The sequence below is a fragment of the Fopius arisanus genome, unplaced genomic scaffold (genome assembly GCF_000806365.1).
Source record: "Fopius arisanus strain USDA-PBARC FA_bdor unplaced genomic scaffold, ASM80636v1 scaffold00061, whole genome shotgun sequence".
Classification (NCBI taxonomy): domain Eukaryota; kingdom Metazoa; phylum Arthropoda; class Insecta; order Hymenoptera; family Braconidae; genus Fopius; species Fopius arisanus.
Window position 1 is genome coordinate 583,569 of NW_011887800.1, and position 14,301 is coordinate 597,869.

Sequence of the window (14,301 nt, forward strand, 5' to 3'; positions counted from 1 at the left end):
TCCCGGTCGGGGAAGCCAAATGGGTTTTTAACACTCCAATGTACGCGGTTTCATCGTCCGAGAGGTAAACTCAAAAAGGACAACTGGCCAAGGTTTTTTCTCATGAGGTTTTCCCTTCAAGCCTCGGCGGAATTGCGGTACAGGTGGAACTGACGAAGGGAACAAAATGTAAAAACCCGACAGAATATATCATAGATAAAGAATTGGGAAATGAACTATAATTGTTTAGACAATAAATTTTTTGATTTATCAAAGCAGCTCATGGCGCAAAGTTGACACTTAATAAAGCCATATGTAAACAGAGTATAGTGGACTTTGGAGTTACATTACTAAAACAACAAAAAACTGTTTTAATATCATACAAATAAAGCCCTAGATGGAATTTAATTCAATAGACAATTAAAAATGAATATTTATACATCCCAACTCTTTAGTATATTGTTCTCGTGACATCTTTAAATTAAAAAATTTTATAATTTTTGTTGTGCCTTACCTACAAACAGGTTCAGAAACTCCCAAATTCATGGCATAATTTTTAGCTTCCTGAAGGGTCTCACCAACTTTACAACCAGGCTTACAATAAACTGAAATCATCCCCTGAGGTTCTTTATCAGAAGCAGCTTGCATAGCAGCTCCTCTGACAGCAGCAAGTCTCAAGCTGTCTTCCATACTGATACATCCAGAGAATACGAGTGCAGCCAATTCTCCAACACTGTATCCGGCAACCACTTTGCAATTTTCCACAGCTCTGGGTCTCTCCTCCCAAAGTTTTTCAATTGCAGCTAATGATAGAGCAAGAGTCGCCGTCTGATTGAACTCTGTTCTATTCAGTTTCTCTCGTGGCCCTTTCTGGAGGATTTTCAATACATCATAGCAGAGAATTTCGTTTGCAATATCAAAGATTTCTTTGACCCTTGGAAAACGTAAATAATCGTTTACAGATCCAACTTTTATCGTTCCTTGTCCGGGAAACACCAAGACCGATGATTCACGTGGATCCTGACGAACTCTATCATCTTTCCCTGGAATAATCGCTGTTTGGGGATACGGAGAGGTCTGCCAAGACGGATCTCCCATTTCGTTAAAGTTTGCTGCATCATTTAGAAGCTGTACCACTTTATTTTCAGACTGCAGCGGTTTTTCTAATTCTTCTTCAACCTTTTCTGTGGCATATTTGCGAAGGAACACGTACCGGCTCCAACCTATCTGTTTTGGAGCCATCGCTCCTCCTTTCAACAATGCTCTGGGCCACATTTTTGGGACTGATAATATCTCCAATTATTTTTAATAATTAGTTATGAATATCAAGCTGTACTTTTTTCTACAGACATCAATAGGCAATTTTTTTGCTACTTCGCAAAAGTTTTTAACCACACACGTGAGGTTAGTTAGTTTAGGTTAACTCATCGGAGCAACTTGAAGTAAACCACAAGAACTTGAAAACGGAACTTTATAAGAAATTAGCCTAATGATTGGTTGATTCCATGCAGAAATCGCCATATTGCCATCGCCGAGAATTCACCATTGGAAACAGTTCTGCATGATTCTGCAGTTGAAAAAAAACTTTCAAACATGGCGGATGTTTTGTTTGTGTGAGAGGATGTTCACACTGTTGGGTAAAATGTTTAGGATCAATTGTTTTGTTATTCCCTGTTTAATACGTAACATCTAACTAGAAGTTGAGAGTAAAATGATGGTGACTGTTGATTGATATAATAGAAAGTAAAAAAATATAGCGAAAAAAATGAATGCAACGAGCCTTTATGTGTCTACGTGTCGCCTAGTATTGCAAGCCGACTCAGAGGATCCAAATTCTTGGACCGATTTATACAGACTTGTACCTTATTTGCGACAGAGTTTGAGTTGTACAGTGTGCTCAAATCTTCTTATTGAGCCCCTGACACCGACTGAAACAAATTGTCAACATCACGTGTGTCGTTGTTGCCGTGGTGGACGTAAAAAATTAAAACCATCCTGTGGGTGGTGTAAAGATTATGACAAATATGTGGAGAATGTCCAGTTGAGGATACTGTTGCAGTGTTATAAAAAACTATGCGAGTACCTAACGAGTACGAGTATTTACAGAAATCTCATTGTTTCTGTGTCTTCCAATGTGACGAGCAATGGAGCATCTAGTGTGGGTGCTGGTAGTCTCATGGAACTCATCCAGGAAGGCACCGGGTTTAAAGATGAGTTTAAAAGCAATGCTGGACTATCAAAGTCGGCTTATAGCATACTTCCTTGTGTTTATACAAGCACTACGTCGACACAGACACAGGGCAATACTATTCAAGGCTCTACCGAAACACTTCCACAAAACGTACCTGGTAACTACTATTATTTACTTCAATTCTTTATTAAATCCAATCTGTCGCAACATCAATTCATTCGCCGTTTCTCAAAGAAAAAGCAGCTATCTCCAATTTTTTTAATCTTTGTTATCTTTTTATTATTTTTCTTCAACTCTCCGAGAAAACTGAAAATAGTTGTTACAGTATTACAATAGGTTATTGTTGATAATAATTTATGTTGTAATTACCGAAAAGCAGGAGGTACTGGAAAATTCAGCCGAGATAATTTTTTGGCGAAAACTCGTCCCTATATACTTGTATAAAAAAAACATATGTCCTGGTGAAGGGTAGAAATTAGATTTGATATTTTATATCTTTTTACTTGGGGTAAGATTCTTTTATTACCTTTTGTAATATAAAAAGCCGGTTCTCCATCATATACCATTGTGGCACATTTGCCTAAAATGAACAATTATAACTTCTGGTGAAATATTCATTACTGGAAAACAAATTCACTGACTGACCTCCAGTAGAACTTAAAAAAAAACGAAAAAAATTACTTTTCGAGAGGAATAATTGTTCAATCACAGAGCTGATATAACTTTCAAATGTTTTTATTTTATCTTAACATATGACTACTCAAATATAGTCATTAAAGACACGTTGATTAAACCATTGTGCGATCATCAATAATAATTCTATTAATTTCCAAATAGAGGATACGAATAAAAAATCATTAATTTGTATATTTGACACTTTCACAGAATCACCTGCAATTAGAACTGTCTCCAATGGCTCCTCAATATATTCTGTGATGTATGCTGGCTCTGGTAATAAGATAACGATAAAAAGGAAAGCCGCAGCTGTCGAAGACACTGACATTGTACAGCAGGATGATGTACCAACGCGGGCTAATGTAGGAGGGGTAAAATGCATTCCATCTTCACATCTTTCATACGGAACTACTTCTCCGAAAAAGTCTTCAAAGGGCAGCAAAGTAATTCTATCCCTACAGAACAATCTTTCGAATTAATTTTGCATCTCAATTAATATTGATTTAACCACCATGTCACATTTTATTCCAACAATTGAAAAAACAACTAATGCCCATTCACAGATAATAAATATATCACGTGACATGGATGCATGTATGCACACCAAGCTCCTATGCATGTCACTTATGTACGTTCATTTGAATTAATTACAAATTATTTTATCATGCAGTCATCTGCTAGTTTCAAGAAGCCACGATCGAGTTCAACAAGGAGTAAAAGGAAAGGATGTCGATGCGGCAATGCAACAGCTATACCCGGGAAATTAACGTGTTGTGGTCAAAGGTGCCCCTGTTACGTTGAAAGTAAACCTTGCATAGAATGCAGATGCAGAGGATGTAGAAATCCTCATACGGCTGATGGACTTAAGGTACTGAAAGCTTCTAAAATAAATTTATTATCTTTAATCTATACTATTGGGTTATGGGTAAGATGAATGAAGTTGAATGTACTGGATTTAATTGGAACTTTTCATTAACTTTTCACGGGGTAGTAGTATCTGCACTCCACTGATCTCTGGAGAAGACTGAATGCTAGTTACAAGGAACAACACAATAATCGTAACCAGAGATAGAACTTTCGGTTTTTGCATCCTATGAAATGATTGTTTATGAAAAGTCGAGGACCACTATCTATAACCGCTATTTTTTATTATAAACCAATAGCCGGAAAAGGGAACAATGGTCTGACTAAAAAATTTGTGGTTGAGGAGAAATATCGGAATATTAATGAATATTGTTGATAAACATTTCCAGGCTTTCGATTCGCGCTTCAGAAAAATTGTTAAAAATTGTGATGGAGGACTTAAATACGAAAATGTGTTGAAATACCTAATGTATTTAATGACTATATTCCAGTGATGAAGAAAATTGAATAATCTGCTTTACAGATCCGGCCCCATATACCAGAACTTCACAATCTCCAATTACAACTCTCGACACCTCTAGACTGTGACACATTGGCAGCAGATCCTCTCAGTTCAGTGCAACATCTATCTACGTCACCAACAACAATCCAAGTTCTAAACGTTTATTCAACACCTCGACTAGATATTGATAATGTTCCACAGAATCTTCCAGCTGCATTACTAGTCGGTGAAGATGCAATGGTGAGTACCGAAAGTGAAGCTGAAGACAGTGATATACAAATTGATGTCTGACAACGTAATTGATAATGCGTTTGAGCATATTTGAATATTATCAGTTTCCTTTCCAGTACTGTAAAGTTGTATCAAGTCAGTGTTACGAGTAGCAATACAAGAGTTATTTATCTCGAAATAACTTTTGAGAGTGCAAAATTTGTATAAAGTGTAAAAGTGTGTAATCATAGGGCGTGTGTGGTTAGATAGTTTTTTAAGTAGAAATTATTGTAAGAATTTTCAAATTTTTTGTACAATTCCATCTACTGCTGAAAGCACTACTTTAATATCATTCTTTTAATCACTGCGATTTATTATGAAAATAAGTCCAGAGAAATCCTGACTACCGAATTGAGATAAATATACCAGATAGGAAACATTAACGAATGATGAAACAATTAATTTACTATACAAGCTTGGTTCGAATATTGATGAAACAATAACAAAGATGATCAAATCATTGCGAGTGAATCATTTTCAAAATTACTCCAGCTTCGTCCAGACCCTTGACTTACATCTTTAACTGTTCATAGATCATTAAATTGTTGACAAAATTGAATGATTTTCATTGAAAGTACAATTAATCTTCTAATATCGTCATCTCAAAGCTCGTACTGACTACAAATACATGGCATTAATAAAATAACACACCCATAACGATTTGATCAGCATTGTACATATTTCTCAAATAATTTTCATACGCTATCCATCAACGTGGAAATGATTGCAATAATTAATTCATCTTTACTTTTTTCTACCTTATCACATGAATGATGAGATCATTTTTTCGAGTATCATCGATTTTTCACAGTTACTATTATTCAATAAACTATAACTCCATTACGTAAATTACAACAGGTTTCGAAAACATATGGAGATCTTTATTTATGAAAAACAAGAAACATTTGAGCACTGAAATAAATTTGATCTTTGTGCAGTGGCTAATATTGGAAAATAGGAATTGTAAATCTATGATTATTGTTGTTGATTGGCATTGACAAGATTGGAATCGCTGAATTTATTATCTTGTCATTAAGGAAATTGAAATTATTGTAAAGTCCATGGAGTAAAGAAAGCTTAGTACAAAATTATTATAATTTGAAAATTATCAATTCTGCACATGTCGAAATGGCCTTGAATATTCGTGAGATGTGGTGAAGCACAATTGATTTCTCAAACTAATACGTCGTATCAGTAATAAGTAATTACAGTACATAATTACGAAAACATTCAAAGTGGAGAGAGAAACTAGTGGGGAGGGTTATCAATGTGATTGACATCAATTTGCATAGTATTTTTTGTTCATAAGGTATCCTTGTAGATACTCACATGATGTCATTACATGAATGAGGAGAATAAACATATTTTTTACTTACCACGTTCTTATCAATTTCATGGATTAAAATGGTTTCGGTAATTTTTCTGTTGATGTTTCAGGAAAGTAAAGCATTTTTTTCAAATCGTTTAAGCTGTTCTCAACGATTTTTCAACCTTGCATGCTGACATAGTAGCTCAACTAGTGAAAAAAAAACACAACCAACAGTGCCAAAGTTTCCATTTTTATTTGGTGATTATTTTGATGTTTCTCGAATCAGTCATTTTCATAAAAATAATCCAGAATTTTTTAAATCTAATTTCATGAGCGTTAAGTCATTCAAAGAATCCTGTGAACGTATTTCACTCACAAAAATGGTAATCAGTATTAATGTGTTAAAATTGATTAAAAAATTTGCCTTTTGCGAGTAAAAATTCACAGGATCATTCGAGAATCATTGCAACGTTGATGATACTTTCAGGACAATTGATAAAACAATTGCACAAAGTTTAATGAGGTAAGCTCATCGTCGAAGATGTGATCTTAAAAAAAACCAATAATTTGAACCAACTTGACACACACACGGAACGATAATCATTTGAACTCTTCAAGATGGAAACACTTATCATTTTGGATTGTTTGCCGTGGAACCTCTCCTGGTGGTGAATTAAATAATTCCTGGTGAGTGTCATAGCGTTCCTATAAAATCGCAGAGCAGTTTTTCAAATATTTTTGAAGAGCGAGCACTCGACTGATATCTCGTTGTCCGGTAAATTCGACCAATTGTTATAGTTCATTGAGTAGAAATTCAAAGAATCGTGAATTTCACAACCTCGCATAGTGCTTCTAGAAATGATCGGAAATATATATATTCATATATATTTTCTTTAGTTGCCGATCGCGTGAATAAAAGCAGTTTCACCTTAGCGAAACGTACATTCTTCATATCCAGATTATTGTTAGTTTTTTTTCCTCTTTTAGAAAAAATTAATGATGTATATTACTGAATCACATTTCAAAATGGCCTGTACGCCTTAGAATGACGCGTTGGTATACTTCCACTTATGTGCCTCGTCCAATGATCCCAACCTATTGTTTTCGTGATTTCAACAAATTTCTCGTCGATATCCTTGAGTGGTTTGTCCTCGTAGTAACGTGTCAGGAGTTTAAGGTAACGCCCGTAGTGTTTGTTAATATGCGCGTGCCATAAAGACAGGATCAGGACCTTTAAAAACAGAATAAAGTAACAATCACTAAAAATAACGACTCAAGCTACGAAAATTCGAATGATTCAGCTTCTTACGAAAAATTCGGCAGATTTCTGTGTACACAATTTAAATTAAAAAATTTTTTATTGGAGGTTTCTATAGTGTGAATTATTAAATTGGTCATAACTTAATGAAAATAAGAAATGCAATGTTTCCAAAGAATATATAAATTTTAGTCTCCCTGTAGTCAGTAGTGAAGCTATAAAGGGAGATGAGTTGACTTATCAGTTGAATTTTCGAGCAATATTTGAATCTAAAGCAGATAGCGGAATTTTTATAATAACTATTGTTGTAGCACTCAATTGGTTCTCCAAAAAAGGCTATTATAAAAATGTAACTATCTTCTTTAGATTTCGAGATATTCATTGAAAAATTGTCAATATTCAAAATTGACTTATGTTCGTTTACAACATCGCTATTGAATTGATTGAAGACACACCATTTGGCAAGAGCTGATATTGTTAGTTAAAATAGGAAGAAACTGGGAATCAAATAGTACCTTGTTATCTGTGGCTTCAGCGTATTTTTGGACATCATTCCAAATTTGTGTTACCGTAGAAAGATGCATAGCAGCTTCAGTTTCACCTCGTTTACGCGTGTGAATATATAATCTCGAATAAGCACAGCCCTTTTTAACGAGTGCCTCAACTAATAGATTCTTTTGTTTGTCCATCGTTGATTTGATTTTAGAGGCATCGGGTCTCTGATCATGTTTCATACCGTAGAATGCCAATAATTTTTCTTGATCGATAGCAGCAATCACTTTGTCGGCAACATCGATTATTTGATCGGCGAAACTTATTGCACTTTCACTGAGATCATCATGGGGAAGTATTCGTCTAGCTTCGGGGGAGTCTAGGGACGTCAACATGGCAGTATGGACGGGTAAATGCTCAGGATAAGTGGTGCGAAGCTCATTGTAAAGAGCTGTTGCGTGCTCCGTCGCTTCTGGAATACGATAAAGAATTATTTATATTTTAATCCTTGTATTCTAGATCATTCCTGGAAATTTTATCAGGAGAAACAAATGGATTGAGTGAAAACGACGAATGTAATGAGGGAGATTAAAACACTGAGCTAGTCACAAAATACTCGCAACCAACGAATAAACTTACTGATTGATGGAGCTGGGGGAAAAAAAATAAAGCATGAATCAAATCGGTTGTTTAAATAATAATTTCGTAGAAATTCAAACTAATTTTTCTATATTTTTTCGCATCATTCGATTTTTCAAGAATTAAGAATTAAGGCCCGGGTGGACTACCTATAGAACGTCATCTTTTGTTTAAATTTTATCTTTCTAGCCTAAAATACATAAAAATTTGGGATAAGTTTTGAGGTCACGAAAATCACTGGATTTGGCATGAAAAAATAATGAAAAAAAAGAGGAAAAAATTTTGAAGGGCGCTAAAGAGCAATATTTATGAAAAGGGATTTTCCAGGTTTACAAAAAAATAATGAAAAATCTGCAGCATTTGATTGCCTGTAGCTGCATTCAATTCAGTGGAGGGTTTGGTTTGTGTGATGAATACTTGACATACATGCTACATATTTTTCATTATTTTTTTGTAAACCTGGAAAATCCCTTTTCATAAATATCGCTCTTTAGCGCCCTTCAAAATTTTTTCCTCTTTTTTTTCATTATTTTTTTATGCCAACTCCAGTGATTTTCGTGACCTCAAAATTTATCCCAAATTTTTATGTATTTTAGGTTAAAAAGATAAAATTTAAATAAAAGATGACGCTCGATAGATAGTCCACCCGGCCCTTAAGCTATTATATTTTTTCAAAAGATCTCAGCACGTGTATACCTTCAGGCCATAACATAATTTCAGTAAAAATCAATTCTCGAGAAAAATTATAGGCGATAGAGAGTCCATGTCAATTTTCATTATTTGTCGTAAATGTCATTATCCTATTGACGCGAAATTAAAAATACCATATGCTGTTCAAAAAAAAAAGGTTGTATCAACATTTTTTTGTAAAATGTAGCATAAATCTAGAGTTACCTAATTTTGCCAGCCATGTACATTTCATATCTCTCAGTGTATCCTGATACTCGTCCCATTTGCTGACCTTTTCGTCATCCGACTTGACCGCTTGAGGAACTTTTTTAGCTACCTCGGATAATACGTATTTGAAGGTGTAACAATCGACTTTCTTCCGTGCCTCATCTTTACAAAATGTCACTGAGCCCTGGAGATAGGTTCCCAGTGTTGCGCCCTTTGATATTCTTGAAGTAAAACGATATATCGATTAGTATCAGTTCCATACTCTTTCAATATCAAAGTAGTAAAATGAGATGAACTAACTCGACGTCTGGATACGTTCTATACAAATATCCGACGAAAACTGAATAATTTGTATAGAAAAATTATTTATAAAAATGTTCACTGCTGCATGAATGTAGTTAAGAAAAAAAAGATGTTGCATTTGAAGCTTGAAATAAAAGCCATGCATTTTAGCATGATATGATCGGTTTGAAAACTCAATGAAAGTTTTCAATTACTCGGATGAACATCTTGCAAAAGCGAGTGAAACCACAACATCTGCAAGACTCAAACAAAACCAATCGTGTGTAGGTAAAACCGACTCACTTGCTTTCTGAGCTGCTTCGCAGTAAATAATAAACAAAAATAAAATAGTTCAATTAATAATTGATTTCGCGATGCTAAACACTTTGACTTGTATACTTAAGTAGTGAAGTGGTAAAGCTTCCTAAATAATTTGCGATACTTTAGCTAGAAGTCCACGTTCACCAGAATTGACACGAATGTACAACATATTTTGAGATAGTACATAAAGAATCAGGTGAGAGATTTCTTTTTCGACGAACACATAATTTATGGTCGAGCGTTTCATACCTTTCTGATACAAAGATTTTTTTTGTCAAGAAAATATTTTCATACTGCCGGTTGGTACTAGAGTTGGTATTAGAGTATACAAGAACGCGTATGAGAATATAATGCTCTATCACTTCATTACAGATTTTAGATACTTAGAAAGATTCGAAAAAAAAAAATGATACTCACTTATTTTCGTTATTCATGGGAGCTACGTAAACTGGAAGAATATGCCCTGGTGGGACAGTAGCAGCGACCATTTTCTTTCCTGAGATAATGGCCTGTGAGTGATTGGCATAAACATCTAAATTAATTACATTCGCCAGTTTCTGATTAAGTAGAATAGCCATATCTGTCAACTTTTCCAATAGATCCTTCCTCTCATGTCTAACATGCATTCTGAGGGTGTAATCTCCTTTCTCCAATTTTTTAATAGTGTACTTCCACGGAAAAGCGTCACCACAATGCAAAAGCTGTTTATTCGAGTCATAAAGCATCCACAGTTGGCTTTCATATTCACTTTCATACAGAAGATCACTGAGAAACGCAGCATTTGGTGTTACTTCGGTTGCTTTAGCAATGTGGAATGTATACGTCAACTGTAGCTCGTAAATTTGACGTGCAGGTGGTACAATATCTCTGTCACCAAGAGGCACTATTTTCGCTTCAATAGGCCTTAAAACCTGAACGAGGGATTTAAGTGTTATGCTCGGAACAATTTCCTCATTTCTGAGGGAACTACGAAGCTCCATCCGATGAATTCCATCGCCAGATTGCATCGTCATATTTCCATCAATCACATGAATTCCATGGAACTCAATGGAATAATCAATATAAATTTCGCCGAGATTAGCCCAGTACTTGGCAACAACAACTTCAACAATCAGACCTCCCTGTACAGCAAACCCTTGAACAGTCTCCGACTGTGAAGTGATGTTAATCATTTTATTGATTTGTAGAGTTCGTGATGCCATTCGTGGCTTCAATTGCACAGCTTGTATAGCAAACCTTCCAGTTTTTTCTTTATCATTGCTCTTGAGTTTGATAACGGCCCACGTTGCGTCCTCAGGTACGAGAATGAAGTGGCGATTAATAGTATTCGGTTTGAACAAAACGTGATTGTAATGCAGATCTGGTACATTAATTGATTTTGGAATAGTCAAGGGCTGAACGACAGTAACAGGAATAGTAAACACTGGGCCTTTTTCAATATTTGTGACATCGTAGGCCCGAATATTAGTCGCATGTACACCATCATTTAATTTAACAGCGTCTATTCTCACAGTAAAAGCTCTAGACATGTGCATCAATTCAAAATGCGATGGAAATTGTACCCAGGAGGCATCACAAACCAACGAAAGTCTGAGATTGAAATTAATCTTTCGAGATGCATCGACATTCTCGGTATCGAGAAAGACCGGTTCAACTGTTATGGCACAGTCCTTCGGTCGATCAATAGCTCCAGTCCTCAGGTGAATACCTTTCGAGTTATTAGTTCCACAGTTTATCGAAAATCTGACGTCTCTCTCAATAGCTTGACAGTTGGTCACGAGATTTTCAAAAGCACGCTCTACCTGAAGTAAACCAGAACCCTGAGCGAATGAGTCCAATGAGTCTATATATAGCGCTGAATTTTCGAGGGCTCGTTTAATGCTGAAAGGTGAGAAAGGACAGGCTTTATCGCGCAAGCCACAGATAAGGAGGGCTATTGCACCAGCAACATGTGGACTCGCCATACTAGTACCATTCATGAGTTGACTCTGTCGAAGGGTGAAATTTGGAACGCTAGTTATTGCTCCACCAGGTGCACAAACAGTAACACCAGTACCACCGTCGATCATTGGCCCTCGTGACGACCACGTGTATGGCATACCTGGCATTTTTTCACGCAATGAATATTCAGCTACCATCATATCCGGAGATACATATGCACCCACACTTATTATGTTCATGGTATTGATATCTGGTGGTGTACCAACGGTACATAAAGCTGGACCAAAATTGCCAGCAGCCGCGACCCAAGTTACTCCATATTTGTCAACAACTTCATTCATCAGCTCGATGATCCTTCCTGTGTTAGACCAATGTGATTGTTCCCCGTAACTCATATTGATCACATCAACTTTTTTATTATTTTTCATTATCCAAATCATTGCTCGAACTAGACCAGTTCCAGTCTCCATGGGATCTATACGGTTGTCGCCAATTGTTAAGGATATTATTTGAGCGCCTGGAGCTACCCCGTTTAATTCTTTGTTCTCCGGAAAGTTCGCCGCTGCTATTGATGCAACGTGGGTCCCGTGACTTGCTAATGAAAGGATGGTTCGTCATTATGTTACTAATTATGCATCATTTTTTCAATAAATCAGTGGGAGAATCAGAATGCATGCTTCAGTCTGTATGATACTAATTAAAAAAAAATTCCAGCAACATTTATTATTCGAATCAATAAATAACAAAACAATACTAATACTTTTTCATTTTAACCAATTAGTTCTCAATTATGTCGTTATACTAATGATCATGCAAAAGTATGAAGAGTTTTATAATCGAGATTAATTTTTCAGATAGAAAAAAAAAATTCTACTGATTAGATGGAAGGGTATAGTGGAAATTTCAATGAATCTTTTCTCACCGCATACTCCAACAATTTCGAGAGTATTCCCATTGTTATGAATATTGACAGAAATGTTGAACTGATCTTGCTGGGTAAGAGGAGCATAATCCTGAGTGAGGGAGTACTCCCCCAGATGAATGCCAGCCTCAAGATTTCCCTCCTCGGATGTATCAATGCATGCTCTTTTGATAAAGCATTATCGTTTATTAAGGAGAATTTAATTTGCTCCAATGGGATGAAATGACTCTAGAGAATTATTTACCTCCAATTGTCACCATCATGGTATACAACACAGTCGTAAGTGGGTCCTGCGTCATTATACTTCTTCTCGCCATTTAGGAGTACCTCAACCCGAGCCTCTAATTCTTCTTTCGTCAATTTATCCTGAACACTAGTTGGATTTGGATTTTTCGCCTCGAATTCCTGCAGAAAGAAAACATTTCTTGACATATTCCCACATGAAATTGGGTAGATCCTTCACCGATAACGTTTAAATCATTACATAATCGTTGAATTCTCAAACTGTCAATGAATCAAACTTTGCCAATGACAAATATAGCGTGGCGTTGAGATGATAAAAATACACAATGTCCTAATTAACAATACGTTAGTGTCAACGTCCCCACAACCACCCTATCTTTGGATGACTTGGTTTCAAATTCTACTTTTTTCCAATCTCCGATTCTCACTATTATCTCAAGATTTTCGAGGACATAATTTTATTAATGAAACCTGAAGTTTTCGGCTGGCTTCTGCAAGTGCTGCTTTATGGCCATCATCCCAATATTTTTTCTTCCTCTCCGCTATTATTTTTTCACGCAATTTTGCTGGATAAAGCGGATAAGCCTCTTTAACTCCAACATGATATTCACCAGATGGATTTTTCCAGTTGAATGGTAGCTTAAACGAAAACATTCAACAATATTAAGATAAAATGTGCCCTTAAATGGCGAATTTCGTATAAACGAGTGGTTTGCTCAAAAAAAAAAACAACGACATGATAATATAATTTGAATAATTAATTAAAAAAATAATGAATAAGGGAAAAAGAGTTTATATTACCTTGAGTTTGCGACCGGTGAGTCCAATGATGTATCCCTCCTCCGAATGTACAACAGTGCTGGTATCCACGTCTCCATTCCCACTGCAGTCAAACCGAGCAATAATCTTTGGTTTTCCATCACTAGTCAGCTAAAAATATAAAAACAAAGTATCCATCAAAAATAGTACTAAAACCCACAAAAGACAAAGAACGTGCAGAATAAACGCCAGAAGCAACGAATTCATCAAGTCTAATGCGAAATTGCAAACTATAGATATAAATAAATATTATCACATGTAAACAAAGTGCATAGTGGTACATTGTAGACAATAGCCATTGAGAAAAAATCATCACCTGTAATCCAGGAGCACCCGGGTCGACTCCAGAATCGAAGATAGCAATAACGGTACCTCTACCATCGTATTCCGGATATTTAATGAGATACTGGTTAACTCCAGTTTCTTTCTTGGGTAGCAGTCCCCATACGGGAAAATTACAATCTACGACGTCCCCCATAATGCAAATTCAAAAACTTCCAAATTTTTATTGTATCTTCTTATCCAGAAGTGGCCTCTGTCGCGCACCGTGACGGTAGAAAATCGTTATAAACGCTATCTTAGTGGTGTTTCGGCCTTATATATATATGAACATAGGGGTCGAGGATGAGGCTGACAGTTCGAAAATCCACCTGTAGAGACACTGATATTTCTCATTTGACTCTATCGATAACAAACC

At 35.9% G+C, this 14,301-nt stretch overlaps 3 protein-coding genes and 1 long non-coding RNA gene across 8 annotated transcripts; 1 reads left to right on the top strand and 3 right to left on the bottom strand.

Moving 5' to 3' along the window:
* Positions 1-489: 489 nt before the first annotated feature.
* On the bottom strand, positions 490-1,408 carry beg (malonyl-CoA-acyl carrier protein transacylase beg). Its single transcript, XM_011308635.1, has one exon. The coding sequence runs from the start codon at positions 1,252-1,254 to the stop codon at positions 490-492; it is 765 nt and encodes a 254-aa protein (XP_011306937.1). The 5' UTR covers positions 1,255-1,408.
* Positions 1,409-1,508: 100 nt separating this feature from the next.
* msl-2 (male-specific lethal 2) lies at positions 1,509-5,343 on the top strand. Of its 2 annotated transcripts, none has more exons than XM_011308636.1 (4): positions 1,509-2,327; positions 3,056-3,288; positions 3,516-3,713; positions 4,233-5,343. In XM_011308636.1, exons 1-4 carry the CDS (start codon positions 1,745-1,747, stop codon positions 4,500-4,502), a joined length of 1,284 nt encoding a protein of 427 aa, XP_011306938.1. In that variant the 5' UTR covers positions 1,509-1,744; the 3' UTR covers positions 4,503-5,343. The 2 variants fall into 2 exon arrangements, with proteins under 2 accessions (XP_011306938.1, XP_011306939.1); XM_011308637.1 differs by having other exon boundaries at positions 3,056-3,216.
* On the bottom strand, positions 2,368-3,049 carry LOC105268805 (uncharacterized). Its single transcript, XR_892381.1, has 4 exons — positions 2,852-3,049; positions 2,697-2,750; positions 2,540-2,628; positions 2,368-2,476 (listed from the first exon to the last, which is right to left on the bottom strand). It is a non-coding gene; the product is annotated as an uncharacterized lncRNA (long non-coding RNA).
* Positions 5,344-6,021: 678 nt separating the features above from the next.
* Positions 6,022-14,205, bottom strand: TppII (Tripeptidyl-peptidase II). 4 transcript variants are annotated; one of them, XM_011308638.1, is made up of 11 exons: positions 13,921-14,205; positions 13,587-13,715; positions 13,257-13,424; positions 12,787-12,947; positions 12,543-12,706; positions 10,097-12,215; positions 9,662-9,673; positions 9,074-9,297; positions 8,180-8,191; positions 7,564-8,012; positions 6,022-7,021 (listed from the first exon to the last, which is right to left on the bottom strand). In XM_011308638.1, the coding sequence occupies exons 1-11, from the start codon at positions 14,080-14,082 to the stop codon at positions 6,812-6,814; spliced, it is 3,810 nt and encodes a 1,269-aa protein (XP_011306940.1). In that variant the 5' UTR covers positions 14,083-14,205; the 3' UTR covers positions 6,022-6,811. The 4 variants fall into 4 exon arrangements, with proteins under 4 accessions (XP_011306940.1, XP_011306942.1, XP_011306943.1 ...); XM_011308640.1 differs by lacking the exon at positions 9,662-9,673; XM_011308641.1 differs by lacking the exon at positions 8,180-8,191.
* Positions 14,206-14,301: the final 96 nt, after the last annotated feature.